The sequence below is a fragment of the Calcarisporiella thermophila genome, assembly GCF_041956535.1.
Source record: "Calcarisporiella thermophila strain CBS 279.70 unplaced genomic scaffold VTP21scaffold_1, whole genome shotgun sequence".
Lineage (NCBI taxonomy): Eukaryota > Fungi > Calcarisporiellomycota > Calcarisporiellomycetes > Calcarisporiellales > Calcarisporiellaceae > Calcarisporiella > Calcarisporiella thermophila.
Genome location: NW_027192191.1, coordinates 987866 through 1013573, shown reverse-complemented (window position 1 = coordinate 1013573; position 25708 = coordinate 987866). Strand labels below are relative to the sequence as shown.

Sequence of the window (25708 nt, the reverse complement as noted above, 5' to 3'; positions counted from 1 at the left end):
GCGGAGATTTCAATGAAGACTAAGAATGCAACTCTCCGAGCCCTACTAGCGCATAAAGAAAAAAGGAAATAAAAACACGATACCAAAATGACAGCTATGTCATTTTTTAAATTAGTTGCAGCAAAAAAAGGGACTGGACTATTTGAAACAAACGAAACATCCGAAAAAAAGGTTTCTTTTCTTTTTTTTTTTTCCAGTACTTTCCCTTTGTATTACTTTTTATCAATTTTTGTGAAGTAGTATAGTCAGGTTTTCACCTCCATTCTCTTCATTTCAACCATTGTCTGGAAGATTGTTTCCGACTCATCAGTACAACATTCATCTTTATAATGTTTTTTTTGCCATTGTAACACTATATGGTATCGGAACGCTCAGTTAGTCCAGAGGCTGCATCTCCAACTCAAGATAACAATATAACTGCTTCGAATAATTCCGGAGCAACCAGGGAGAAAGGAGTCCAGTGCGCTGACTTATCCGACCCTTTCCTACAATCTGCCCAAGCAGGCTCTCCGCCGTGTAAACCCTCTTATTGCACAATACATATGAGGCTCAATCGACAGCGTCGCCGCGAAGAACGTGCAAAGGGCCTGAAAGAGGCTATCGCAGCTATGGAGGAGGCGGCGGAGAAACGAAGGCTTGAGCGACTAGAGGCAAAAATGAGATCATCTCCCCAACAGAGCCCAAACTTAGAGCGAAAAATTAATTTTTTGCCATTTGAAGTCCCACATAGTCCAGCAAGTGCAAGTAGTTACATGACAGCGACTTCAATAATGTCAGAAGAAGAATGTCACCCTGCGTCACTGAGTGAAACGGACTCCACAAACCAAGATAGCGGAGACGAGAGCACAAGCTCTGATATTACTGAGAGCACTGTTAGCAGGGTCTCAGATGAGAGTATAGAAGTAAAGAGAATATCGCCAGAAGCACCAGAGGAAACACCACGGATGCCCTTGAAACAGCTACCAACCGAAGAACCATTGAATCAGACTCTATCAAAGTCAATGCAACAAAATGAAAGCTTCTTAGAACATAGTACGTTGCCCTTCGACAGTCGCAATTATAAAGAATCACGGACGAATAACTCGAGTAAAAACTGTACTGAGAGCGAATCGGCAACCTCAGATGACGAGATGATAGTGAAACGAATTGCACAAAGAAGGATTTTTCGAACAGCGAGATTACGAAGATTCGCCACCGAAACAGACCTAGCCATCTTGGCCGGTGATAATAAGGGTAGATTAACAAAGGAGAGCCTAAGAAACTTCGAGATTCAGCGGACAACCAGAGAGCAAGGAAAATGTGCATCTTTGGATGGAAAAATATGCTCCCCCTCATTGCCTACGGAAATTTTGGCAGGGTCTACTAAATCAAATGTAGATGAAGTTCACTCCGTGCTCTCTGAACAATCACTCGTAGCCCCTGATACCTCAACCTCAACCAATTCAGCGAGCAACTCTCCTGCTTCTTTCAATGGCTCCCAAACAATTCCATTTACTTCAAATCAACCCACGCCAAAAGCACTGTCCTTCGACTCCTATATAGCCGAGCAAACCATAAAGAAAGAATCAGCTTCGAGTACAGAGGACGTATCGATTCCTCCAGAGCGGACCCTTGTCTTGGAAAATCGCGGTGTATTGCTTAATCGTTTCCGCGAAGCAGCTGTACCAACCTCAGCCGAAGGTATTGATCATGCTTCTTTGGTCAATGCAAATCCTGTATCTGCACTCACGGACGCCAAACCTCGCGATGCAGGAAGTCCATTAGTTACACGGTCCTCTGCACCAATTCCTAGAGCTGCAGCCAGATTAACACGACACTCTCACCCTTCCACTCCAAGCTCAAATTATGGTTCTGAAGATTTCAAGATTAGGCCACTACCTCCGACTCCTAATCAAAATATTACTGGCCTGTCACCAAACAGCGAACTCAAGTCAAAAGCAACCAACTCGATGCCACTTTTACCCCATTCTTCAACGAATCCAGCTGAAAATATTGCTGCGAGTCAAGCATCAAATACGCCGCCATTTATTAGCCCTCGAAGCAGCAGCCTGTGTTTTTCGATCGAGTCGAGTGCTGTTCAGCAAGCAGGAGCATGTTGCAGCCCGAGTCAAAATAGAAGGTCCCTCCAAAGCTATCCTACCACCCAAAAACAGCAGCATGCAATATCTCAAATGAGTCCTGCTCGCACCAGATGGATTTCAGATATCACCCAGCAATCTCCTTTAGTTAATGGCAATGGGAATGGCGATTTTAGCGTGGGTAACAACTACAAACTAGAGAGAGGAGCGTGTGAGAATTCAACTCTAGAAGTGGAAACATCCCAAGGAATTTTTCCAAATGCTCCTATTCATGTATGCTTATGATTTTAAAAGTAATTGTAACTAACATTGACATTTTTTTTTACTGCTTCCTAGCCACCAATAGAAAGACCCCATGTACCCCGTCGAATGAACCATGTTCGCCGTTCCGGACGCCAAAGCATCAGTAAATCAGAGCAGAATCAACCTTCCGCTGATTTAATTCCCGGTAATTATACATGTTGGCCTGAGCCTAATCAAGCAGAGTCAAAAAAGGGAGAAAGCAGGGATCATGCCACCCCTTATGAACGCACGTTGCCTGAAGAGAAAAGTAAATCAGTCAAATTGGATCTGGGGGCAAATAAGATAAACGAAGAAAAAGATGGAAATCCTCCAAACGAGGTTTCGAAGCTTGAGATACTCGGCTTTCAGGTACTATAAGTATTGGATTTGCTTATTTTTTACAAATTTAATTTAAAGTTTTCATGAAGATGTGGTCTATTGACGGGGATGGCAATTTGGTACCAGTTTCACAGGCAGGAAACCACCAAAGCGCATATCAGGTCCTATATTCAGGAGAGATGTACATAATTCGATGTAGCTATCGCACTACTCGAAGTGCTCATAATCTTGTTATAAACTGGATAGGACTAGATTGTAATGATGTAAGATATTACTATGATTATCTCAGAGAATATTGCATCGTCAACGTCCCTATTGCTATGTTGTAGCATCAAAGCAAACGCGATATTGCGTCTTTGCTTACCTACGAAATGGGCCAAACGAAGAAAATTGTTGTACGGCAGGGAAAGGAAGACATATTTTTCTTGAAGATATTTGGTGGGGTAATCGTGACTCGCAAGGTAACTATTTTCGTACCCGTCCGAAATTTGAGATTCTCTAATATGAAATATCAACGTCTGAATGAAATTCACAGGGATTGAGAAGTCAATTCGATCCGCTGGCCGATTGTCTTTACTCGGTTCGAAGATATATTGGAAATGGAATATTTGTAGACCAAATACCTACTGTAACTATGCCTTCCGCTCTCCTCAAATCGTTTAATTCTAACGCATTATTTTTTTTTGGTGGGGAATATTAGAACGTAAACTACCTCTGCTCAGGATTTAGTTACGTTATCAGCCGGGGAGGAAAATTATATGTATGGCATGGGGTCGGAAGCAGCTCATCCGAAAAGCGAGTTGCTGTTCGAGTTGCTAAACGACTCAGCATGGTTGCATGCCTGTCTCAGGACGGGATTTCTTTGACCAATTGGGTAAGCAACAGAAAAAACTAGCGCTACATTTTTTCCTGCTAGACATGTATTTATTTGACAGCACGGAGGTCAAATTCTTGAAGTTGCAGAAGGTAAAGAACCTCTAGGGTTTTGGCCTCAAATCCTTACTCGATCGTACGCTTGCAAAAGCTATTGGACGCACAAGGCGGGACTTGGGGAATGCTATCGTACGCGTTTATACCAATTCGTAAGGCAGAGTGATCCCAAACAAGATGCGGTAATGTAATCTTTTTGTCTTGTGTTTCCCTGTCTTGATCTCATTGTCAAATTTTTCTTAATAGATCGAAGAAATCACACCCTATACACAAAGCGATCTAGATCAAACCAATGTGTTTCTGCTTGATACCTATTTTGAACTATTTGTCTGGGTCGGTAGATCAGCAAGTCAGGACATAATCTCGCGTGCAATAGGGGTTTGTACTCCGTATGCCGATATGGTGGGCGTGCTTGGAAGACGCCCTTTCCGGCCTAATACTACTGTTATTTGGCGTGGTGAAAATGAGCCTCCTGAATTTAGATCAGCTTTCAGAATTTGGAATTTGTAAGGTACGAGAAATGCTTACTGCTGCTTCGCTATCACCTACCATAATATATTTCCCCACAATAGTGTACACAGTTTGCATAACAGACAGAATATTATTTGAAAAAATTGAACCTCTGACATAATGTTTGGGGCGTCTTGGACGGTCGGGAAATTGACCGGCATTAGTGTCTACTATTTCACAGTTCCAGTGAAAATAGTTAAGCACTCTAATTGAATCAACAAGTGTTTTCTTTCGACACATGTTAATATTGCATTCCTTTCTTAACCCCCTGTTCTAATATCGGCTATCTGAAATCCATGTAAATTCTTTTTGTAAATTTATACACGCGTGTTTGATTTTTCTACTCATATCACAGCTTCCGAAAACTTTCAGATATATATTATTTTAAGCACCCACTATGAATTCCCATTGAATTCTCCCATGTTTCTTATGGACAAAAATATCCAAATTTTTAATGCAAAAGTAAATGAAGATTTAGTGATAGAACACTATCTATCCACTAACTTTTTCATCTTTGTCAGGTTATTCTAACAATATTTTAGGTACAGATATCCAATGTATGTATTGTCTAACTCTCTTGAGTCCGAAAAGTTTTTTTAAGTTTGATTCATCTGGAACCTATTCTATCCTCTTGTAAGTTTGAAAAATTATTCACGGGAATCCTGCGCTCTAAAATTTTATTTAGATTCCTTCGTAACTATTGCAGCCATTCTCATAAGAGAGCATCAATACACTTTTTTTAGTTTGGCGTTTTAACTTAGAAAATAAATGCATTAACTTCATTAGAACACTGTAATTGCAGCATGATACTTAAGTGGGAGTCTATGATGAAGTTCAGTATTAGCTGACTCAAGCGAAATGCTATATCACGAAATAATATCGCGATTAGTTAATATCTAGAGTGTGGTGAGCACGGTTGGCTTATAAACCGTGAATTTAGATCCTTTTATTCGTGAAATAATATCACTATCTTGACCATCCACCACAATTTCTTAATTACCTTATCATTTCCTCTTCTACCTATTTCTTTTATTTTTAATATTCTTTTTGTACTCTCCACAAAAAATGATTTAGTTGAGTTTGATTCCTCTTTTCGTGTACATCCTCGCAATAGTCTAAGCAAGACAAAATTATTCCACAGGTTCTTAAGAGGGTCGGGGAATTTTGAACTGATTATAGAGCGAAGTACGAGGACATAATTTATTCTGCAAATTTTGTTAGTTGTATCGAAGTTGTATTATGATGATGACTTTTGAGAGAGAGCACGTTAGGAAAAATCTGTGCCCATCCCTTTATAACACGTTAAACAACTTTAATATTATGTGATACTATTGGAAACAAGTATAACATAATGGAGGATAATTTTACATAAAGACAAAAATAGCATATATGGATAAAAGTATACACAGAATTGTGACACATGTAGATCTGAAACTAATTCTGATATTAATTTACTTTGCTGGCGATAGATCATTGGGAGACATAGGATATTTTATTCCTAAGTGTTCGAATACTTTTCTTTTTTTACCTACTTACCTCCACTTCAATAACAAATACGACGATAATGGCACGGGTAAGCTCTATCCGTATTGCTCTTCTACTTCTTCTTGCCACTGCTGTCGCTGCTGAAGAATCCAACACCACCAAAGAAGAAAGGCCGGAGTTCAAGGTAATTAAATATTATACGACGCGTCAGTTTTCTCAATTATGACAATAAAAAAACATCCTATTCTATTTTCTCTACCCTACTTTCCATTTAGCCTATCTCTATCAAGGCCCCTTTCTTTGAACAATTTTCCGCCAATTCTCTGTCTGATCGGTGGCATGCAAGTGAAGCAACCAAGGTGACAAAAGAAGGAGGTGAAACGTGGCAATATGTTGGAGAATGGAAGGTTGAGGAACCATCCGTCTTCCCTGGCCTGAAAAACGATCTTGGTCTCGTTGTAAAGAGTGCCGCCGCCCATCACGCCATCTCAGCTCCTCTAGAAGTTCCGTTGGATAACAACGGAAAGACTCTCGTGCTTCAGTAAGTATAATTTTACATTATTTTATTTACAAATAAGTTTGCTTAAAATTTCTCCAGATATGAAGCAAAATTCCAGAATGGTCTCAATTGTGGGGGTGCCTACATCAAGCTGCTTACTGAATCTCCAGAAGGAATCCACTTCAAAGAGTTCAACGATAAAACTCCGTACACAATTATGTTCGGTCCAGACAAGTGCGGTGCAACCGATAAAGTCCACTTCATTTTCCGTCATAAGAAGCCTGATGGAAAGTACGAGGAGAAGCACTTGACAGGAGCCCCCTCTGCCCGCATCTCAAAGCTTAGCACTCTATACACGCTTATTGTTCGGTAAAAATTTTTTTTTAATATTCGTGTTTATTCAAATTGCTTTAATGCCTTTTTTTTATCAAGCCCTGATAACACCTTTGAGATTTTGATCGATAACGAGTCGGTCAAAAAGGGCAGTTTACTTGAGGACTTCAATCCACCTGTTAATCCCCCGAAAGAGATTGACGATCCAGAGGATAAAAAGCCTGCAGACTGGGTTGACGAAGCCCGCATTCCTGACCCAGATGCTAAGAAGCCTGATGATTGGATTGAAGATTTGCCTATGCAAATACCAGATGAAGACGCAACCAAGCCTGACGACTGGCTTGAAGATGAGCCAGAGATGATCCCTGACCCAGATGCAAAGAAGCCTGACGATTGGGATGATGAAGAAGATGGTGATTTTATTGCGCCCGAGATTCCAAATCCCAAGTGCCAGGAGGCAGCTGGCTGTGGCCCATGGAAGAGACCAATGAAAGCCAACCCCGATTACAAGCCGAAATGGACCCCTCCCATGATTGACAATCCCGCTTACAAGGGCGAATGGAAGCCACGCAAGATTTCGAATCCTGACTACTTTGAGGATAAACACCCTGCAAACTTCGAACGTATCGCCGCCGTAGGATTCGAGCTGTGGACCATGCAGAACCAAATTTTGTTCGATAACATCTACCTTGGCCACTCCGTTGAGGATGCGAAGCGTCTTGCTGAGGAAGTCTGGAAACCGAAACATGCCATCGAAAAAGAGGCAGAAGACAAGGAGTTCGGCGTGAAATCCGCTGAGGATCAAGAGGCTCCTGATTATAAACAGGATCCAATTGGATTTGCCCGCCACCACGTAACGCGATTTGTAGAAGCGGCTCGACGTGACCCCACTAAGGCAGTGCAGGACATGCCTGTCGTTGCCGGAGTTGTTGGATTATTTGCCGCCATCTTCCTTGGTGTATTGGCTTCGATCGTTGGCTTAGTTGCTCCGAAATCTAAGCCTGCTGCACCTCACAAGAAGACAGACGAACCCACTCCTGATGACAAGGATGCCGATAAGGAGGAGACCGTTAAAGAGAAAAAGGAAAAATCCGAGTCTAGTGGAGTTCAGAAGCGTGCTGCGAAGAAAGCGCAGGACGATGAATAAAGGATTCAGATGAGAAATAACAAGTGATGAGGATTAAGCGAGCTTACAAATAAAATGAATGTAAATTTTTTTTTGGATAGTTTTATATTTCGAGGTGCCGGCTGGTGTGGAATTTGTTTTTCTTTTTTTTTAATATTTTTTTCTTCCATCTATTATTTCTATTTTCTTTTATTGGAATTCTGTTTTATTTTCGAACAAAAAGAGAGCTTGTTTCTATTCAATCGAGTGATATTTATATACAAAAGTCTAAATTGCAGACCCAATATCATTATTTAATGCAGCTAAAACTTTATCCAAATCAACTATCACCGCATCTTGCTCTTTATCGTCACCTGCTTTCATCTCCAACTCAACTTCTTCCATAACATTATCTCTGTTCACCATTTCCCCTTCTTCATTACCCGTTTCCTTTGGTTCTTCTGCTCCATATTGCTCTCTCTCTGTTTCGCCTTCACGCACTGATTTCTCTTCAGGCTCATTGATAATCTCCAGATCACTGGGTGTTTTTGTATATACTAACACCGTTGGGAATTCAAGCACCTGTTTTCCTCGTAACCACCTTGCCCAAGTTGTATTGCGAGGATCGGATAGGGAGTAATATGCTGGTTTATTAGCCTATAATGATCAAAATAGGTAAGCGCAAAGCAAACATTAAGATTGTGGGGCTCTTACCGGAGTGAAAGGTTTTTTGAGTAATAATACAAATTCTTGATTATGGGAGAAATGATCAAATTGTTGCTTAAGGTTGGATATCTCAGGGCGATCTTGATTAAAGAGGCGGGTCAGACTAGGAAGAATGGTGTAAGAGTCGGGTATTCTATTATAGCCATAGGTTAAATATAATGCTGTCAACACTGGTGAATAAAAATAAATTACCCTGTATCAACAACAGACGCATTGTTGCATTCTGGAAACACCCACTCCACAGTCCAAAATATCTTCTTCTGCCTAAAACCGAAATATCAACAATTAGCACATCCAATCACCAAACTAAAACTAACCTCGCCCAATAAAATATATACTCACTTTTGACTGTACCCTGTGCAATTTACTGTTCGGCGCTTCATTCCGGGAGCCACTAATGTCAACTTTACACCTCGTTTTCGTGCCTCACGCAGAAGCTGTTGAGTTTTAGCATTATATTTCGGAGTTTGGCGGCCACGTCTTGGTGCACGAGAGTTTTGAAGATTATCACGGGTTGCAGTGTCTACTGTCCGAGAAACATCCTCAAGAAAAACATAATCTATAAAAATAGGGACAATAGCATTAAGTTGAATTAAGTCTCACTTAAGGTTCCAGTCTTCCAAGTCAACTCTTCAAAATTGACAATGCTTACCGTTCATCATATGAGAATAATTGTAATCATTCATGCTCACAAAGTGTGTCTTATCTCTCTGACCATTGCATCCAATAACCTCTTTATGTCGCTTTGAACATGATAGCGAGCATGTGCGTATCAAACAACCGGGGCATTTGTATTTTGGAGGCTGCAATCGACACATGTGACAGATCTTCTCTGAAGTTGTGTCTATAGTCTCTTTGTCTTTAGTCGAATGCCCCTCTTGAGAGCTGACTGTCGCATCAGAATTTTCGATTTGAGGGGCATATGTATCTGTTGTGGGAGAGGGTTTTAGATGAGATGAGGAAATCCTTGGTAAACTCGATTGCAGTGGATCAGCCTCTTTGGCTGTGAAAAAAGGGATATTGATCATGTTTTCTTAATTCAATGCAAGAGCGCTGGCAAACTATAAAAGGGGAAAATCAAATATTGTTTATTGTGTAGTCACAATTAAACATTAAAGCCGATATGAAAACAATTGATATATTCCTGCTGGCTCATATTATAGAAAATTTAATCGTTTCTCACTACCTGCCAGCTCAATCAACCCCCACAATCCTCCCTGTGTTCAGCCCTTAGCAGTCATTCACCCTCCCTGCCAAATATAATATGAGGTGTATTTAATAATTTTGTGATTTCAATACCATAATTTCACATCCAGCCCACTAACAGAACAGGCCAAAGCGGGCACTGAACGAAAATTCCTTATCCAACTTACACAGCGCTGATGGAAGGGATCTTCTAGAAAATGCTCTGCTGCAGTTTATCTCCTCTGGAGGAAACATAGTAGGGCTTTGAAGAAGTGCGCTCAACCACTTCAACCACCTTTAGCGAGCGCTCGTTTTTTTTCTTCTGAGCTGTTAATAAGTTGGTCATAATCATAATTTAAAAGTAAAATTGAATGAGGAAAAGATGGAAGCACCTTTTATTGTCAGAAATATTGAATTCCAATTAAATCGTTACACCCGAGTAAAATGAAATGAAGTAGAGCTAATCCATAAAGTGAGCTTATACTCATTTCATCCCACACGCCAGAAGGCTCCCTCAGTTTGCGTGGCAGCATCACCTTCCACCCATTCCATTACATTTCCACTGGGCTTTGACATATGTACAGGATGTGGAGAACGATCTTTATCGATCACTCCGCGAACTTCCATTTGCGGCGGCTGTTTCTGTTGCTGCTGTTGCTGCACATGAGCTTGTTGCTCAGCTGAGTGCTTTTGTTGCTCATGCTTGCCGCGTTGCTCAACGAGATTCTCTTGTTTTTTGGTGTCCATTTTCGCACACTCTCTGTATGAAATGCAACGTCAAGATTGAGAGAAAAAGTTTGGTACGGCGAGAAAAAAATTCGATCATTATGTTTCTCTTTTCCATATCAATAAGGGCGTATAATGTGAAATTTCCAAATGATCGCGCCACATGTGAAATATTTCTATTTAAGGCACACTAATGAAAAGGTATACAATCTATTATAGCAATGATTTTGAAAGCATAATATGCTTTCAAAATCTATATATTATATCGGTATTCTTTTATATTCCGGAATATTCTCATCGCCAATTGATCATGATACAAATATACTTAATGAACACTTGTAGTGCAATTAAAAGCGCTAATAACGAGACATAACACCTTAATTGAATGTACTGTTGAGCTTACATTGAAATCATTTCTTCCGTTTTATATAGACTAAATGATAGTATAATTGATCATTTCTTTAAAGCTATTTCTAATCACAGAAAGTTTTAAGAATTACCCCATTTGGAAACTATATTGCAGATATTTGAACATAATTCTTCCTTGACCTTTTTTTTTTGACTTCAAATACAGACTTCCCTAGTGATTCTACGATTACTTTTCCTATTTTTTCTCAATAGATCAGAAACCAGATAAAATGGTTATATACTTATTGTGTACTTAAATTGAACTCTATTTATTTTTTGATCGATATTAGGTCGTATGCACGCTCCCGACAATGGTATTTCCTCCTCTGCCCTTCCTTTCGCCGCATTCCTCCCTCTGGGCTCAAGACGACTCCTGAGTAGATTTGTGAAAAAATCTGCAAGTTGGCTAAGAAGGGTATGACTCCATCACAAATCAGTATCATACTTCCGCGATTCTCATGGTGTCTCGCAAGGAAAGAATGTCACTGGCAACAAGATCCTACGCATCCTAAAAGGCAAATTAATTCACACTAGAGCTCCCAGAGGATCTTTACCACGTAATTTAAAACGCTGTCTCTCTGCGAAAATGTCTCGAGCGCAACGGTAGAGATAGCGACTCTTAAGCTCAGCTTGATTCTTATCGAATCTCGTATACGCCGCTTGGCTTGCTACTACAAGACTTATGGACAACCCCACCTAATTGGAAGTAGCAAATTAATTTTCCGTTTTGTTATTATTTTCTTCATGGACATTATCCAAGTACTGAGAGAATACACGAATTTCCTTTACTCCACTACGCTTCCATTAATTGCTCACAAAGAGTCACCTTTATTAAGACCTAATATTTCCATTTTGCTTTCCTTCTATCTTTACCACCATAGCGAATCCTCCACCACTTCTGCATTAGTTACATAGAGCCCTTTTACCGGTTTCATAGTTTCTCACTACATCTCTCCACTTTCTAACGATTAAGGTGGCTTTCAATAACGGTTCATATACTAAGTGAAAATAAAAAATAATTTTCTTTTTTCCTAATTCGCATCATTTTTCATTTTACAATTAAGGATAATGGTGCAGATATTATCCGACCCCTAAACATAATTCAGCTTCCCAATATGAGCTCTAAGTAACTCCAAAATGTAAGCTCTTTGAGGTTCAATTTTTTAGAATTAATTTTCATCAAATATGTGACGTGGCAATTTGATTTTCATTTCAACTTTACGCGCAAGAGCTCGGATTGATCTTATCTCGGGACTCATCATCTGAGAATAAAGCATTACTTAGTAACAAGTGTGTTCAATGGCTTCTACAAGCGCGCGATTAAAGGGAATTCTTATCTTTCTCTTCGCGCTCCTGTGCTTTAATCTTGCTTTTGTAAATGGAGAGGATGAAGCGAAATCTAATTCACCAACAAAGCTTGGAGTGTCCGAAGTGAAGGTTGCAGTGGTAGGATCAGATAAGTTGAGGAAAGATGGAGAAAAGTAAGATCGAATGTTCCAATTTAGTTTCCTTTCTAGTTATAATCTGTCAATATGTCGGAATGAGATGAGTAAATTGTTCCTAACCCTTTACCTTTTATTTTAGTATTGTATATCCCAATCCATTACCTCGCTCTCTCACCCTCGATACTGACGATAGTCTGGTTATCTCTCTAAAAATTCTCAATACTGCAACAAACAAAGGCATCCAACCACACCAGGCCATAGCAATATTTTCTCAAAAGGAAACTGGTGAACAGATCTCACGCGTACTACAGGTTCGAGAGTCTGGGCGTGCAAGACTTGAATTGGTAAGTTATTTTTTAAACGATATGTATGATATTTTAAATTAATATGGTTCGTTTTTTTTCCTGGAAATTAAGCCGACTGGAGATGCAATCGATTCTCCAGGTGCATACAATGTTGAACTTGTTTTGGGCACATTTGATGCTCCCCTTCCCCTCATCTACAAAATCGGCACCGTCGTATTGCCGGGTAGCAGTAAATCGGAGAGGTCAACTCGCACGGTGTATGGAGTAAAGCCCGAGATCACGCACACCTTCCGTCAGCCGGAGAAGACGGCACCTGAATGGGTGAATAAGGCATTTGTACTTATAGTTTTGAGTCCATGGCTCCTACTGATCATTGGCGTAAATTTCTCCCTTTTCGCTGTTTATTTGAACCAGATATCTAACACTTATTATATGTTTAGTGGGTCGCCATTGGCATTACTCCGTCTTATCTTTCACCATTATTTTCCTCTACATCTACACTCATATACTCCGTTGCTTTCTTTGCGACATTGCTTTCGATTGAGTACTTACTCTATCTCTACTGGGTGCGTCTCAACATTTTCCAAGCAATTGCGGGTTTATCTGTGTTAGGACTGGGTGCATTTGTCACTGGTCAACGCGCACTCACAGAAATTCAGGTGCGTCGCGAAAAGTTTAGTGGAAAATATGGTAAAAAGGAGTAAATTAGAATAAATCTTCTCCCTTGTATGTTTTCTCTATATCAGAATATCACTATTTAAATCTTAAAACATGAATTAAGATGCTTGAACGGAAAAACTATAAATATTTAGTTGTGAATACTTTTCAATAGCGTAGCTTTATGTAAAAATTGACGTTGATTAAAACGCATGCTCAAATTTACAGAAAATCTTGACCTACATGGAGTAAATTAACTATGCTTCAATTTGCTCCTTTTAGTCTGCATCCTTGTTAAACAATACAATGGATAATTTATCTAATATACTGAGATTTCAATATTCTCCTTAGGTTAGAAAAGACTAAAGACCTAAAACATCTTTCATATTTTTGATGTCGTGTACACAATCGTGAAAAATCTACGAAGATTTTCTTTAATTCCAATCTATATAAATAATAAAGTATAAATAGAACTTGCTCATTCATTCTCGCCTTATTGTTAAAAGATTTTGGCCTTTTAATGCATCCAGATAGTAAATATATTGTACTTGAGAGTTGCACACGTGGATGGAAAGTTAAATTTGCTTTTAAGAGAAGAAGACAAACTAACCCGGTATATCAACATCCAACCTTTCTTTATTTTTCTCGTTCATCTCTTCTGCCATTAAAATGTTATTTATTACTACGATTTTAATACGTAGATTATTTTCAAAGTTTACCATACTTAAACGTAGACACACAAATAAAAGTGAAGAGATGGCAATATAATAATGGTGATATTAATGAAAGCATTGGAGAAGCATATAGCACCAAGTAGGTTTTCAATTCTTGGTTTGCCAGTCATACCATGTTTCCAGAAAAAGTGTATTGCAAATGTCTTTTTTTTAAACTGCGCTCAGTCAAATTGAACTCTATTCTAAAGAGGGATTTTTTTTCCACTCGGCTTGGTTTCTTTCTAATGCAAAGTGATAAAGTATCGAAAGCTTCTAATAGTCAGCAGCCTATAAAAAGACAACTTGTGGATAACGCCAAGATTCATTTGATTAGAATGCGGGAATTAGTAGACATAAATTTCTATTAAGTGCTTTATATGTTCTTATTATAGATTTGTTATACTCTTGGGGCAACAAATTGTATAGTCCCTTCTATTGAATGGCCTGCGAATGCTATATCTTTTCAACCTGATAATCACTAACCATGCTCAGAAATCAATAACATATCACAGGCTACCTCCTCCCTGCCTGGAATACATTGGACACCAGCTAGGTCTTCACAGCTAAAAAAGATTACAGAATCAACGGGTTGTATTATTCCCGATTTTGAACTTTTAAAGTATAAAGGGCTTCCAATAACCGGAATTTGAAATGGTTTTTCTATTTTTTCCAATGCTTTTTTTGCTAATGATAAAAAAATGGTCTACCATTAATGGAAAGAAAATACCATGTGGGGCTGAATAAAACAAAAAAAAAGGGGTACCTATGCACTCCTGATTTAGGGAGGAGGGGGGTGCAGGCGGTCGAAAAGTAAAGTGCTCATGTGGATAGATTACCACGGAATGTAGCTCTTGTAGCTTTTGAAGAATTCGCACTGATAAGAAACTACATTTAAAAACGGAATTTCAAAACGATGTAGAGCATGTGCGAGGAGCACGGGGATTAATAAACAGTATTACATACATCAAAACCGAAACGCTTTCCTTGTCCTAATCTCCGAAAGATATCCATTTTTTGGTGCCATTTGTTTCTAGGTAAGCCCAGAGTCGCGAGAATAGGTCATCAATCTAAGCTGCCTCCATTCGATAATTCTCATCGGGATAACGGAGGCAATTCAGACTCCGCAACCACTAAGCCTACAAACTTAAAGAAGGGTTTTCAACGGACATTTGCGCAGTAAATCGGTAAAGAAACCGAGAAATGGACAATGTATAAATACGTTGCTTTTTCTCTTAATTCTCAAGATGGAGTTTATAAAGGAATGGGGGGCAATATTTTCATACCGGAAATAGCTCTGATGAAAACCACCATGAAGAGTTCGACACCTGTCGACAGATGTATAATGGGGATCAATTCTATAGCGTCCAACCTTAAGGAGATGGAGGGTTTACTACGGAATATGACTGCAATAGACCACCAAATAGATAGTCTGAATATGCACTCCAAAATGCCGGCTACCCCAGGGGCTCTTTTGCGTCTAAAGCTGCGAAACTATAGCGATTTGTATTGTTTATTGCATGGCAGCCAGTGGGCTGATCAAGATGCTTCCAACTTCCATCGTGCGCATCCTACTCCTCACCCGGTGAGAAAGGATGTTATTGCTTTGTTAAACTGCGCTGATGCTCTGTATAAATTGTCCAGTGCTTCCCAGTGCGAAATATCCGCAATGATGGAAAGCCAGGGGCTGAGAGATTATCTACTGCATGTATATGATTCAGCATGCTTCCACTTCCACCAGATTCCAAATCGAAGTCAATTGCTCAAGGATAACAACTCTGAAAACGATCTCACTGCATCGGCCATAGCCTGGGCAGCGATACACGTATTTTTATATCACCAGGATACAATATACGGGGAAAAACTCCTTGTCCTTGGGGAGTCGTTATATACCACAGCTAAATGCCGTATTCAAAAAATGTTTGACGAACCTTCTGAGGTACAAGTGTTAGCTGCATTTAATTTATGTGCCTATTTATTCCAATTATCGCGATACAATGAATGCTATCACCAACTGAGCATGACGCTTATTATGGCCAGAGCTATTAATCTCGAGCATGGCTACGGCCAGCAGGATGTAGGCAAATTAGGAACTTTATCAAGGAGGAGACTATGGTGATTATTTATGAAATTATTAAATGTCATATTATCCCATTCTCATTTCACAGTCTATATGTATGATAGGGAGGCATTACAACGATTTGAGCTCTATTTGATACACATCTATCCATTGCCGCAGTTAATATATCCTAAGGGAAACCCTCCCTACCCTCCCGTTCTTCCTGATTCTCGTGAAGATAAAGAAACCAAGGCGGCATTTGTAAAAATCAAGTCCATCTATATCAATTTCTTTCAGGGTTTCATTTTTTTTTAACACTTTTAGCTTCACAATGTCCGGCTCCATCAATTCGCCAGAGAGCTTTCTTATCTTCCCGAAATCGATCTTTCTGCACCTGATAACAAGATATTCTCCTCGCTTGTAGAAATAATTAGTACTATTCGCCGGCATTTTCCACAAAATTTCCGCTATACTGAAAAGGACGAGTGCAGTACTATCAATAATGGCTCGGATAGTATACTTGTGGTTCATATCTGGATGGCATGGATGCAAGTTTTCGCTAGTTTTCTCGATGATATCGAGATTTTTCAAGACATTTGCTGCGCTCCTCGTCCAGCTACCATTTCACCCAGCCTATTGGTTCGGCAGCTGAAAGCGATTGCAATACTAGAGATGCTTAACGCCGCACAACGTGTAATCGGCATTTTTGAAGAGCTATCAAGACGTCAGGAATGGTGCCTTTCATTTCCTTTATCAGGGTGTGTATTGATAAGTAACGTATTTTTATATGTGGTTATGAGGCATTCAAATCCAGAAATAGGCCGTGCTGGGTGTAGAGGGTTGGAACGGGTGCTAACCTTGATAACTACGCAGCCACTGGAACGATGGCCTGTATTTAGAGCAATGAAACCTTGGCTTCAGAAAATAATAGCGCAATCGAAGCATAAGCTAGATGGAAAATGAGCATAAAGCATTTTCAAAATGTATTATATTCGCGTAATTTTATTAGCATGTATGAATCGAATATTGCACGTGTATATAGTTTAATATTTTTTAAATAAAAAAGAGGATGTTAGCTGGGTAAATGAGTCGGAATTTTTTGGATATACCTGGAAGGGCAGTATACGAACGATCTCTTAAGAGTTGCAATTTATCCAGAAGAGGCGGTTCTTGAATTCTCATAGGCTTATGTCAAATTTCTCTTTTCTTTGAATCTATGAAAAGAAAATGAGCGCCCCAGTTACTACGCCTACAAACACTTCACCCGAGAATGCTAATGATGAGGGCGTTGTCGATCAGCAATCTCAACAACAAGACGCCGCTACCCCTCCTCTTCCTCCACGTCAACCAGTAAATCCCGATATCGAATCTCTTCGTTCGATGTTCCCAGATCTCGAGCCTGAGATTCTTGATGCTGTATATCTCGCTAACGGAAAAAATTTGGAAGTGACTATAATTCAGTTGCTAGCTATGTCTGATGAGAATTATAAACCTGATCAGACGGAAGCTGAACGATTGAGAGTACAAGGACAGGTGTGTTATCATCACGATTATAATCTAAAATGCGAAGAAACCTCCTTCTTATTTCTTTTATGCTAGCCCACCTCTACACCCCAAGATCAGCTCTCTCAAGATGAAGCTCTAGCTCGCCAACTCTTTGAAGAGGAAAACCAAGCTGCACGTCAACTTCGTGCATCGCAGCGCACTTCTAGTGGAAGATTATATTATGGTCCTGGTGGAATGGTTGTAAACAGCGGCGAGCATGCGCCTGACGGCCGACAGCCACAAGGAGAAGATAGAATAGCCAATTTGAATGCGAGGTTACAAGAGGAGATACCTGTGATCAAAGAACGAATTAATGAATACGCAGAAAGTAATTATTTATACTTTTAATTATCGCATTGATCAGCTAATGAATGTGTTTTTGAAGCGGCGAGGAAGAAGCTTCGGGACTGGTATTCTGATCTAAACGAACGGTTTAATTCTACGCAGACAAGTAAAGAGCGAACATCGGTGCGCACAAACGCACAATATACGTAAGCATTCTCTTGTATGATTTATTCATTTTCTACTAATTTCTCGTTAAAAAGGAATTTGCCCGAGGACGATGATCTCCTCGCTTCGGCTGGTAATGACCTCTCCGCACTAAGGCTTACGGACCAAGATGTTCTATCTCAAACGCAGCAATCGCATTCTCAGCAGCGGCGAACAATTCGTGTTGAGCATGAGGACGAAGACGAAGATGAACCTCTTGGTAATTTCGATAATTTGGAAATAAATGAACACACGTTGCTAATTTATACTAAAAAAAAGAGCGGCGAAAAAAGGCTTCTCCAACCCTTTTCAGCGACGCTCCTGGTTCCACCGGTGCATCAACGAATCCCCGCCTCTCAACGGACGATTATCATGGCCGCCATAGCCCATTTTCTTCGCGGGATGCGACACAACACTGAAGTCTCTAATATTTTAGATAATTTTCCCTTCAACTTTATTACTGTTTTCAAATACATCATATTTAAAAAAGTGAGAATGTATTGAAAAAAAAGAGTATGCATAAAAAGGAGTAAAGACAGGCTAAGATCTATCCCCTAGTTAATAGAGAATATAAAATACATATATAGAGAATTAAGATAGAGCGCGAAGACAAAAGACAAAAAAAAATATAAAAACTAAATACATTTTTAGAAGTTTCACAGTATAATAAAAAAGACTCCCTCTACTTTATCGTCATGAATTTGCACCAGGACTCTCACTAACTACTTCTCCCTCAGAAATTGGAGCCAAGGCTGCTTTTGGAACTCCATCCGAGGTTTGTAAAGATGGATTTGCGGTCTGAGATGGGTTTTTCGAGTCTTGCTCCTGTGATTGCGAGGCAATATCGGTTCCCGAGGCCGTACCGGAGAGTGCAGAGGTTAAAGCAGCCAAATTCAATGAGGAAAATGCCTCTAATTGCAGCGTTCCGGCCGCCAATTGTCTTAAAATCTCTTGAGCACGCGAAGCCACCTTGATTAAATCCGCATTTTCAAGCCCTAGAGCGGCAGCAGATTCTGCGGCAGCTTGCATGATGGCCTGGGAGGTAGCGAGTGATTCGGTTTGTTTTCCAGTTCCAACTCCTTGTGTTGACGTAGTGGTATGGTCATTAGAGAATTTTCCGCTATTTAGATGATCGATATCAGGCACTAATGAGTCAGTGGAACGAGCTAATGTGGCATTAGCCTGAGGAAGTGGTATTTTATTTTCAGGCATGTAGGGCTTCGATTTAGGTGTAATGGAGGGACTCACGACAGTACTTCCTTTGGTGGTTGTGCGTCTACTGCGCTTGTACACTCCACCCTCAAATTGATCTTTGTAATTATCGGCAATTACCCAGAAGGCTCCCTTACCGGGCTCATGATCACCACGGGGTACTTTGTGGAAAGCTTTGTTGAGAGATAGATTATGACGGATAGAGTTCTAGTTGAAAATATAATCGTTAGTGATCAGTACCTTGAAGAGCACTGCGCAATAAAGTAACTACCTGCCAACCAGAATTGCTCATTTGATAATAGGGGTAATGCGTAGATATATATGTGTAGATACCATTGAGCGTAATTTTCTTTTCCGGTGTGGAGTTAATTGCTTGAGCTATTAGTGAGGAGTATGAGTAGGGCGGTTTGGAGTTAACGTCTCTGGGAGAGTGATCAGCTTGACCAACACTAAATGATTCATGAGTAGATTGCGGAGTCGATGTAGGTGTTGAGTTAGCGGAAGTATTACTCAAGGGTGTTTTGGTAGTTGGAAGAGCTTCTTTAGGCAGAGATGTTGAGATTCCATTCTCAACAGGTTCAAATGTCTGCTGAGGTCGCACGGATGCCATCTCTGGCGATGAAGGTTGAGTAAGCACAGAATCATTGCTCGTGACCAATGAAGGGAGTTGAAACTCAAATGTAACCTCTCCAATTTGTACTCTCGTTCTATTAAGAAATAAGAAAAATTATTTGATTCAAAATAAATGCTACACACTGGTTGAGACTCTTACTTGTTTTCAAGTGGCACCGTCACTCCTTTCTCCACGAAATGCTCATTAACAAAAGCACCATTCTTGCCGAATACTGTTAGTTCAAATCGTTGAGTGGTGAAGTTATAAAATAATCGTGCATGTTGCCGAGAGATGGCCTTAGAAGTTCCAAGGTGAATATCTGCTTTGTCTGCTGAGCTATTGGCCTTACGCCCAAGAGTAACTTGTAGTGTGCGAATATAGTAACAGAAGTTTTCACTCTCCAGCTTAGCGTAGGCCTGCACCGGCCCGTTATCGAGCGATGCGACCTGAGGGAACATAGTGAATATAGTGATTCAATATAAAATATTGTTTTTATATAATGGCCGAAAAAAAAGGAAGAGAAATGCTGCTCGCTAAAGAATCCTATTTGTAAGATTTTTGATTTTTTTTGATCGCTAAAGATCTCTCTTTCTTGTAAGTAGTTGTGCAACAAGGAGAGAAAATCGTCAACAAGTAAAGCTGTAGCTCTCTGACGTCATCAAATTTTCTTCCCTGCCCTTTTTCGTTAGCAAGTCGAGCCAGACAGAATGTTCCCTCTCTCTCTTCATCCATACGTCCGGCGCGTCTTTAGCACAAAGGTCAAGAGGTGAGAATCCATCATCAGTAGTAGAACTAGTCCATCCATCCTTTGTGAATCTTTGGAATCAGCTGGAAATAGATCACTTGCTTATGCAAGTGTATCAGCTATAAGATCATATATGAATGGTGCACATGAGTTTTCAGATTTTTTTCTGTGGCATTATTCTTCAGATCCACTTTTCAATGATCCTTTCACACACAATTTGGCTTACTCCTTTTACTCCTTTCTCACATTATAGACATTAAGACAATATGCTTATCTCGAAGCAGAACCGGAAGCTCATCTACGAGAACCTCTTCAAAGGTGACCATTAATGGATTATGCAACTGTTTTTTGCACTTTATTTATCCAGCACTACTTTCTGGGAATAGAGGGTGTTCTTGTGGCCAAAAAAGACTTCAACGCGCCCAAGCACCAGGAGCTCGACGTCCCAAACCTTGAGGTTATCAAAGCCATGCAATCTCTGAACTCGCGTGGATACGTCAAGACACAGTTCTCGTGGCAGTACTATTACTACACCCTCACGAATGAGGGTATTGAGTACATCCGAAACTTCCTTCATCTGCCTTCGGAGATCGTGCCTGCTACTTTCAAACGCACTACCCGTGCACCAGGTGTCCGCCCTGGTCGCGAAGAGGGACGCCGTGAAGGACCCCGTGGTCCACGATCTGACCGCGATGAGTACCGAAAGAAGGAGGGTGCAGGAGGTGATTTCCGTCCTGAATTCCGTGGTGGATTTGGTCGCGGCCGGTAAGAATGAAGATCTTATCTGTTTATAATAGAGTCTAAGTCCTGATATATTTCTATAATAATATGTTGTAGCCCTGCTCAGCAGTAAATAACCTCCAGCCTAAACCTGTTAATGTACAGGAGTATGTTCCCAATAAATATTTCTTTCGCATTTTATTTTTGTTTAAAAATAAACCTTCTCTGCCTTGCTACAATCAACGATTGACCATATGCCAAAATGAACTTGTGCTCTAATGTCATGTTGAGAAAGATTTATCTGTATATCCAAAACGACGATGTAAAACCGTTTATTTAAAATAAACAGATATGGAGTAGTAACAATAAAAAACAAGCATTTTAGGCAGATGCCTTCTGTGCGGCTGGGTTCACCTTCTTGCCGTCCTTGTTGAAGCGGAAACGGGGCGGGGGGTTACGATCACGACGACCCTCGCGAGAGCGGACACGCACAATGTGCGCATGGATAGCGCAAGAAACGCAGTAGTGGAGTTTAACGTAGAGTTTGGGCAGAGCGTACTCTACAAAGATTAAAATTGTGAGCTCAAGGTGTGATAGGAAAGGAGCAATAGAACTAAGCGATTGAACCTTGGTAGATGGATGCTTCAGTGATATCACGGACGGCAGCAGATTCAACCATGTTCCTCACAGTGAAACGCTTAATAGCTTTGTCCTATTTGCGATTTTCATCGGTCTATATTAATCTTCACGGAGCAACTATTGGGTAGGAAGATTCGAACAAACCTTAGGAACACAACGAGCGCAGTTGGAGCAGCGCACTGGCTTAACGTGACCGCGGCCATGTTTGTTGCGTCCGTTGTTTCTACGTTTGGTAGTCTATAACAAAAAATATTCAACATGCATGCAAAGATACTAAAATTTAATCTCATCCAAATTGCTGTCTTCACTCTTCTACATCCATGATCTATTCTTCATTCATGATGCGAATAGAATTCTTACGATCCCTTCACATCACAAATATATGCTTCACAGTAATAGTCGCAGTGATTCTCGACATCACCCTATAAAGCATATCCGATGGATGGATGCATGTTTTTAATAGATGCTCACCATGATGTACACGATTCCCAGATGAATGGAGGAGGAGAGAACCTTGAAAGAAAGTCTTTACCTAATGATAGCGGTCGAGATTTCTGAATGCTTTCTGAATGCTAGATATTGAACAGTCACATATTTAATTTTTTCATGTTTCCGATCAAGTCATTTACAAGAATATTTAATTTATTTCTCCTTTTTTCCAATTAATTTGCTTTCGAGTACTTCAATGACTTTCTTTGGACTCGCCTTGCCTCGCGTTGCCTGCATCACTTGCCCTACAAACCACTTAAGAAGATTATGATTCCCGCCTTTTACAGCCATTACCTAGGTAATAAAAGAGCGAAAAAAGGTTAATGAAACAACGAAAAAGAGAGAAGAATAATAATATACTTTGTCTGGATATTTAGCCATGATTTTCTCGCACACAATTTCTAACTCCTCTCCCCCCTCAATAACCTTCCATCCTCTCTCTTCTACGATAGCTTGCGCCATTCTACTGTCACCTTCTACCATCACGCTAACAACATTTTTACCAATCTTCCCAGAAATAACTCCCATTTCTACCAGATCTAACACTGAACCAAGCTGTCCAGGCGAGACTGGGTTTTTAATGAATGTCAAATCGCGCGTGTGCAGCTGCCCAAATAGTTCGTGAACCATCCAGTTGGCAGCTTTACGTGGATCTCTTTTCTTGCCCTCACTTGGATTACAAAGCTCCTCATAATACTCCACACCTTGAGGCTCATTGAGCATCGCATTTACATCTCTGAGTGGGATGCCGTATTCCCTCAACATTCTCTCACGTTTCTGGTCAGGTAATTCAGGTATTGTACTCTTAATTCTCGTAATGTATGAGCTTGAAAGCAAAAGAGGAGGGAGATCTGGCTCTGGCATATAGCGGTAATCCGGCGCAGTCTCCTTGGTTCGAAGAAGGAAGGTTTTCCGTGCTGAGGCATCATAGCCACGGGTCTCTTGGCGAACGGGCATTCCATGTTCAAGTAGGTTAATTTGCCGTCTTACTTCGGCCTCTGAATCAAATAAAAATTCAGTCTCAAAAAATTTAGCCTGGGATAATTACTATTGTATGCATATATATACCAATCGCGTCCATCAAAAATTTAACACTGCTCAAATTTTTCAACTCACACCGTGTCCCAAATTCACCTCCTGGTTCTCTTATTGATACATTAACATCACATCTCATTGAGCCCTACCATTACAATATTTGTTAGCTGAATTTTCAAGAAATCGCAATACATTTGCATTGCTATACCTCCTCCATGTTCCCATTCGAGGATCCTACACAGCGCAACAGAGCTTGAAGCTTACGTACAACGAGCCCAGCATCTTGTGCTGTGCGAATATCAGGCTCTGTTACTATCTCCATTAGTCCAATACCTGCACGGTTTAAATCGATAAGAGAAAACCCCGGATATATGTCGTGTATGCTCTTTCCAGTGTCCTACAAAAACATTTTTATTACAGGATATTAGGAGAATAGTTGAGCCTCGACTTTACCTGTTCAAGTTGGATTTGTTTGATACGAATTTGGTATGGGTGCGGAATGCCATCATATTCACCGAGCTGAATAAAGCCACCTAGTGCAAAGGGCTCTAGATGTGACAATGAATTAATTTTCTCTCATTATTTTGCTATAAAGGTTAAACAAAATTACCATAATGTTGAGTTATTTGATACCCAAAAGGAAGATCGGGATAAAAGTAATGCTTGCGATCGAATGAAGACTTAGGTTGCACGGACGAACCTAGAGCTAATGCAGTTTTTACACCCAAATCTATACATGTCCCATTGATTTGCTACAATAATGTTAAGAATGAGCTGTGAGTGATAAATAATTCTTCAAATCCAAACTGATTACTGGTTGCACTCCGGGAAAAGCAGCATCAAAAGCAGATACATTAGTATTGACCGGGTCGTTAAACTGTGTAGGAGAAGCTATCCAAATGAATAAGAAGTTAATAAATGAAATGGATTATGGGCTAGCTTATACTTGCCAGAAAAGAGTTTAGAACGACTAGCAATTTGAGCATGGATTTCTAGACCTATAACAGGTTGCCATTTCTTGTCTATGGCCCCATTTTGTTTCCGAAGGTTATTTGATAGTCTAGCTGTTGAAAAATGTGAAATATGTTTAAAAGGGACATTCCAGATTTTACTTTGTGACATCCCCTGGTGAATTGGAGTAAAAACTTAATAATGTACTTTATTTCGGTCACAATTATATTAATATCATTCTGTGGCTTGGTTATGGTTATTAAACAGAAAAATACTTTAGGTATATTGGCTGAAAATATTATAAAATTTGTGCACATACATTTTTTAACTACAAGCATCATTAAACCTCTGGATAGAATACTCGTTTATCTAACTTGTTAACAAGGTACTCTGCCATAGCTGGCATTTGTATTGAGGCTGTCAGATTTTTTTATAGTACATATATAATTGTGTTTCGTCTGAAATTTCAGTAAATGGTACTAAAATAAAATTACTGGATTGTGCCTGATAATAAATTTTTGCCACAGGTGTGAATATCTCGTGAAAAATTACCTTTAACACTTGGATTTTGCTCTCTTTTTAGAGAAATATGAATTTTCACGGTAATCTTGAAGGAAAATTAGTAGTTATAACGGGAGCGACACATGGAATTGGCCGTGCAGCTCTCGACAAGATAGTTTCCTGGAAACCAAGGAAGATTATTTTTGGCTCGCGTAATCCTGTTCATGGTGACAATATCAGAACGGAGCTGGTAAAGAACTCCCCTCGCCCAATTATTATCGAGAGTTGGCCGTTAGATTTGTCAAGCCTTGAGAGCGTAAAAAGCTTTGGACAGAATTTCATCAAGACAGGCGAGGGAATAGATCTGCTGCTACTTAATGCAGGGTGTTCCTTCCCTAAACTTACAAAGACTCAAGATGGATTCGAGCAGATGTATCAAGTCAATGTTATTTCCCATTTTTTGCTTGTCCGACTCCTCACACCTCTTCTTCGAAAAGATTCACGCGTTGTCTTCACTAGTTCGAACTCACATCGATATGCAAAGTTGGATTTTAGCAATCTTAATTCTGAGCAAAGCTTTTCAACATTGTTTGCTTACGCTAATTCAAAGTTAATAACTAACTTGATGGCAGCGGAATTTAATCGACGCTTACGTAGCGTGGATGTGAAGGTGTTTGCGGCAGATCCCGGATTCATCAAAAGTAATATTGGGATAAACGATGGAATACCATTACCTTTATCAATTTTGCGAAGCGCTGTGATATTTTGGGGAGGTAGTCCGGAAATAGGCGCGAATAGGATCTTAATTCCTGCCGTGTCAGAGAATGTAGATATAGATAAATGGTACTACCAGAAAGGCAGAGCTGCAGCTCCTTCTAGAGAGTCGTTAGATGGGGAGCTCGCAAGAAAAGTATGGGACCGTTTGGATGAAGCAGTGAAGAAATATATCTAGTTCACTAACGGACAGAGGACTGTAGTTTTTTTTTC

The 25708-nt window shown here is 40.0% G+C and overlaps 12 protein-coding genes across 12 annotated transcripts; 7 read left to right on the top strand and 5 right to left on the bottom strand.

The window, feature by feature from the left end:
- Positions 1-356: 356 nt before the first annotated feature.
- VTP21DRAFT_425 (uncharacterized protein) lies at positions 357-4139 on the top strand (the record flags this gene model as incomplete). Its single annotated transcript, XM_069394640.1, has 8 exons — positions 357-2351; positions 2415-2729; positions 2789-2962; positions 3029-3160; positions 3235-3327; positions 3400-3573; positions 3635-3811; positions 3876-4139. 8 exons carry the CDS (start codon positions 357-359, stop codon positions 4137-4139), a joined length of 3324 nt encoding a protein of 1107 aa, XP_069256804.1.
- A 1564-nt stretch (positions 4140-5703) lies between these two features.
- VTP21DRAFT_424 (uncharacterized protein) lies at positions 5704-7603 on the top strand (the record flags this gene model as incomplete). The annotated part of the gene is made up of 4 exons (XM_069394629.1): positions 5704-5808; positions 5900-6165; positions 6223-6492; positions 6556-7603. 4 exons carry the CDS (start codon positions 5704-5706, stop codon positions 7601-7603), a joined length of 1689 nt encoding a protein of 562 aa, XP_069256803.1.
- Positions 7604-7849: 246 nt separating this feature from the next.
- On the bottom strand, positions 7850-9315 carry VTP21DRAFT_423 (uncharacterized protein; the record flags this gene model as incomplete). The annotated part of the gene is made up of 5 exons (XM_069394618.1): positions 7850-8218; positions 8276-8420; positions 8480-8551; positions 8630-8846; positions 8940-9315. The coding sequence occupies 5 exons, from the start codon at positions 9313-9315 to the stop codon at positions 7850-7852; spliced, it is 1179 nt and encodes a 392-aa protein (XP_069256802.1).
- Positions 9316-9961: 646 nt separating this feature from the next.
- Positions 9962-10219, bottom strand: VTP21DRAFT_422 (uncharacterized protein; the record flags this gene model as incomplete). The annotated part of the gene is made up of 1 exon (XM_069394607.1): positions 9962-10219. One exon carries the CDS (start codon positions 10217-10219, stop codon positions 9962-9964), a length of 258 nt encoding a protein of 85 aa, XP_069256801.1.
- Positions 10220-11905: 1686 nt separating this feature from the next.
- Positions 11906-13060, top strand: VTP21DRAFT_421 (uncharacterized protein; the record flags this gene model as incomplete). The annotated part of the gene is made up of 4 exons (XM_069394596.1): positions 11906-12087; positions 12191-12395; positions 12468-12734; positions 12797-13060. The coding sequence occupies 4 exons, from the start codon at positions 11906-11908 to the stop codon at positions 13058-13060; spliced, it is 918 nt and encodes a 305-aa protein (XP_069256800.1).
- Positions 13061-15035: 1975 nt separating this feature from the next.
- On the top strand, positions 15036-16551 carry VTP21DRAFT_420 (uncharacterized protein; the record flags this gene model as incomplete). Its single annotated transcript, XM_069394585.1, has 4 exons — positions 15036-15838; positions 15908-16043; positions 16107-16475; positions 16540-16551. The coding sequence occupies 4 exons, from the start codon at positions 15036-15038 to the stop codon at positions 16549-16551; spliced, it is 1320 nt and encodes a 439-aa protein (XP_069256799.1).
- Positions 16552-17009: 458 nt separating this feature from the next.
- On the top strand, positions 17010-18235 carry VTP21DRAFT_419 (uncharacterized protein; the record flags this gene model as incomplete). Its single annotated transcript, XM_069394573.1, has 5 exons — positions 17010-17315; positions 17382-17655; positions 17713-17818; positions 17873-18036; positions 18096-18235. 5 exons carry the CDS (start codon positions 17010-17012, stop codon positions 18233-18235), a joined length of 990 nt encoding a protein of 329 aa, XP_069256798.1.
- Positions 18236-18509: 274 nt separating this feature from the next.
- Positions 18510-20099, bottom strand: VTP21DRAFT_418 (uncharacterized protein; the record flags this gene model as incomplete). The annotated part of the gene is made up of 3 exons (XM_069394562.1): positions 18510-19235; positions 19300-19735; positions 19801-20099. 3 exons carry the CDS (start codon positions 20097-20099, stop codon positions 18510-18512), a joined length of 1461 nt encoding a protein of 486 aa, XP_069256797.1.
- A 553-nt stretch (positions 20100-20652) lies between these two features.
- VTP21DRAFT_417 (40S ribosomal protein eS10) lies at positions 20653-21239 on the top strand (the record flags this gene model as incomplete). The annotated part of the gene is made up of 3 exons (XM_069394551.1): positions 20653-20704; positions 20773-21151; positions 21224-21239. 3 exons carry the CDS (start codon positions 20653-20655, stop codon positions 21237-21239), a joined length of 447 nt encoding a protein of 148 aa, XP_069256796.1.
- Positions 21240-21487: 248 nt separating this feature from the next.
- On the bottom strand, positions 21488-22219 carry VTP21DRAFT_416 (40S ribosomal protein eS26; the record flags this gene model as incomplete). Its single annotated transcript, XM_069394540.1, has 4 exons — positions 21488-21666; positions 21734-21818; positions 21890-21982; positions 22217-22219. 4 exons carry the CDS (start codon positions 22217-22219, stop codon positions 21488-21490), a joined length of 360 nt encoding a protein of 119 aa, XP_069256795.1.
- Positions 22220-22387: 168 nt separating this feature from the next.
- On the bottom strand, positions 22388-24391 carry VTP21DRAFT_415 (uncharacterized protein; the record flags this gene model as incomplete). The annotated part of the gene is made up of 8 exons (XM_069394529.1): positions 22388-22528; positions 22595-23232; positions 23303-23414; positions 23478-23666; positions 23723-23817; positions 23880-24021; positions 24084-24160; positions 24220-24391. 8 exons carry the CDS (start codon positions 24389-24391, stop codon positions 22388-22390), a joined length of 1566 nt encoding a protein of 521 aa, XP_069256794.1.
- Positions 24392-24809: 418 nt separating this feature from the next.
- Positions 24810-25673, top strand: VTP21DRAFT_414 (uncharacterized protein; the record flags this gene model as incomplete). Its single annotated transcript, XM_069394518.1, has 1 exon — positions 24810-25673. One exon carries the CDS (start codon positions 24810-24812, stop codon positions 25671-25673), a length of 864 nt encoding a protein of 287 aa, XP_069256793.1.
- Between the last annotated feature and the right edge of the window lie 35 nt (positions 25674-25708).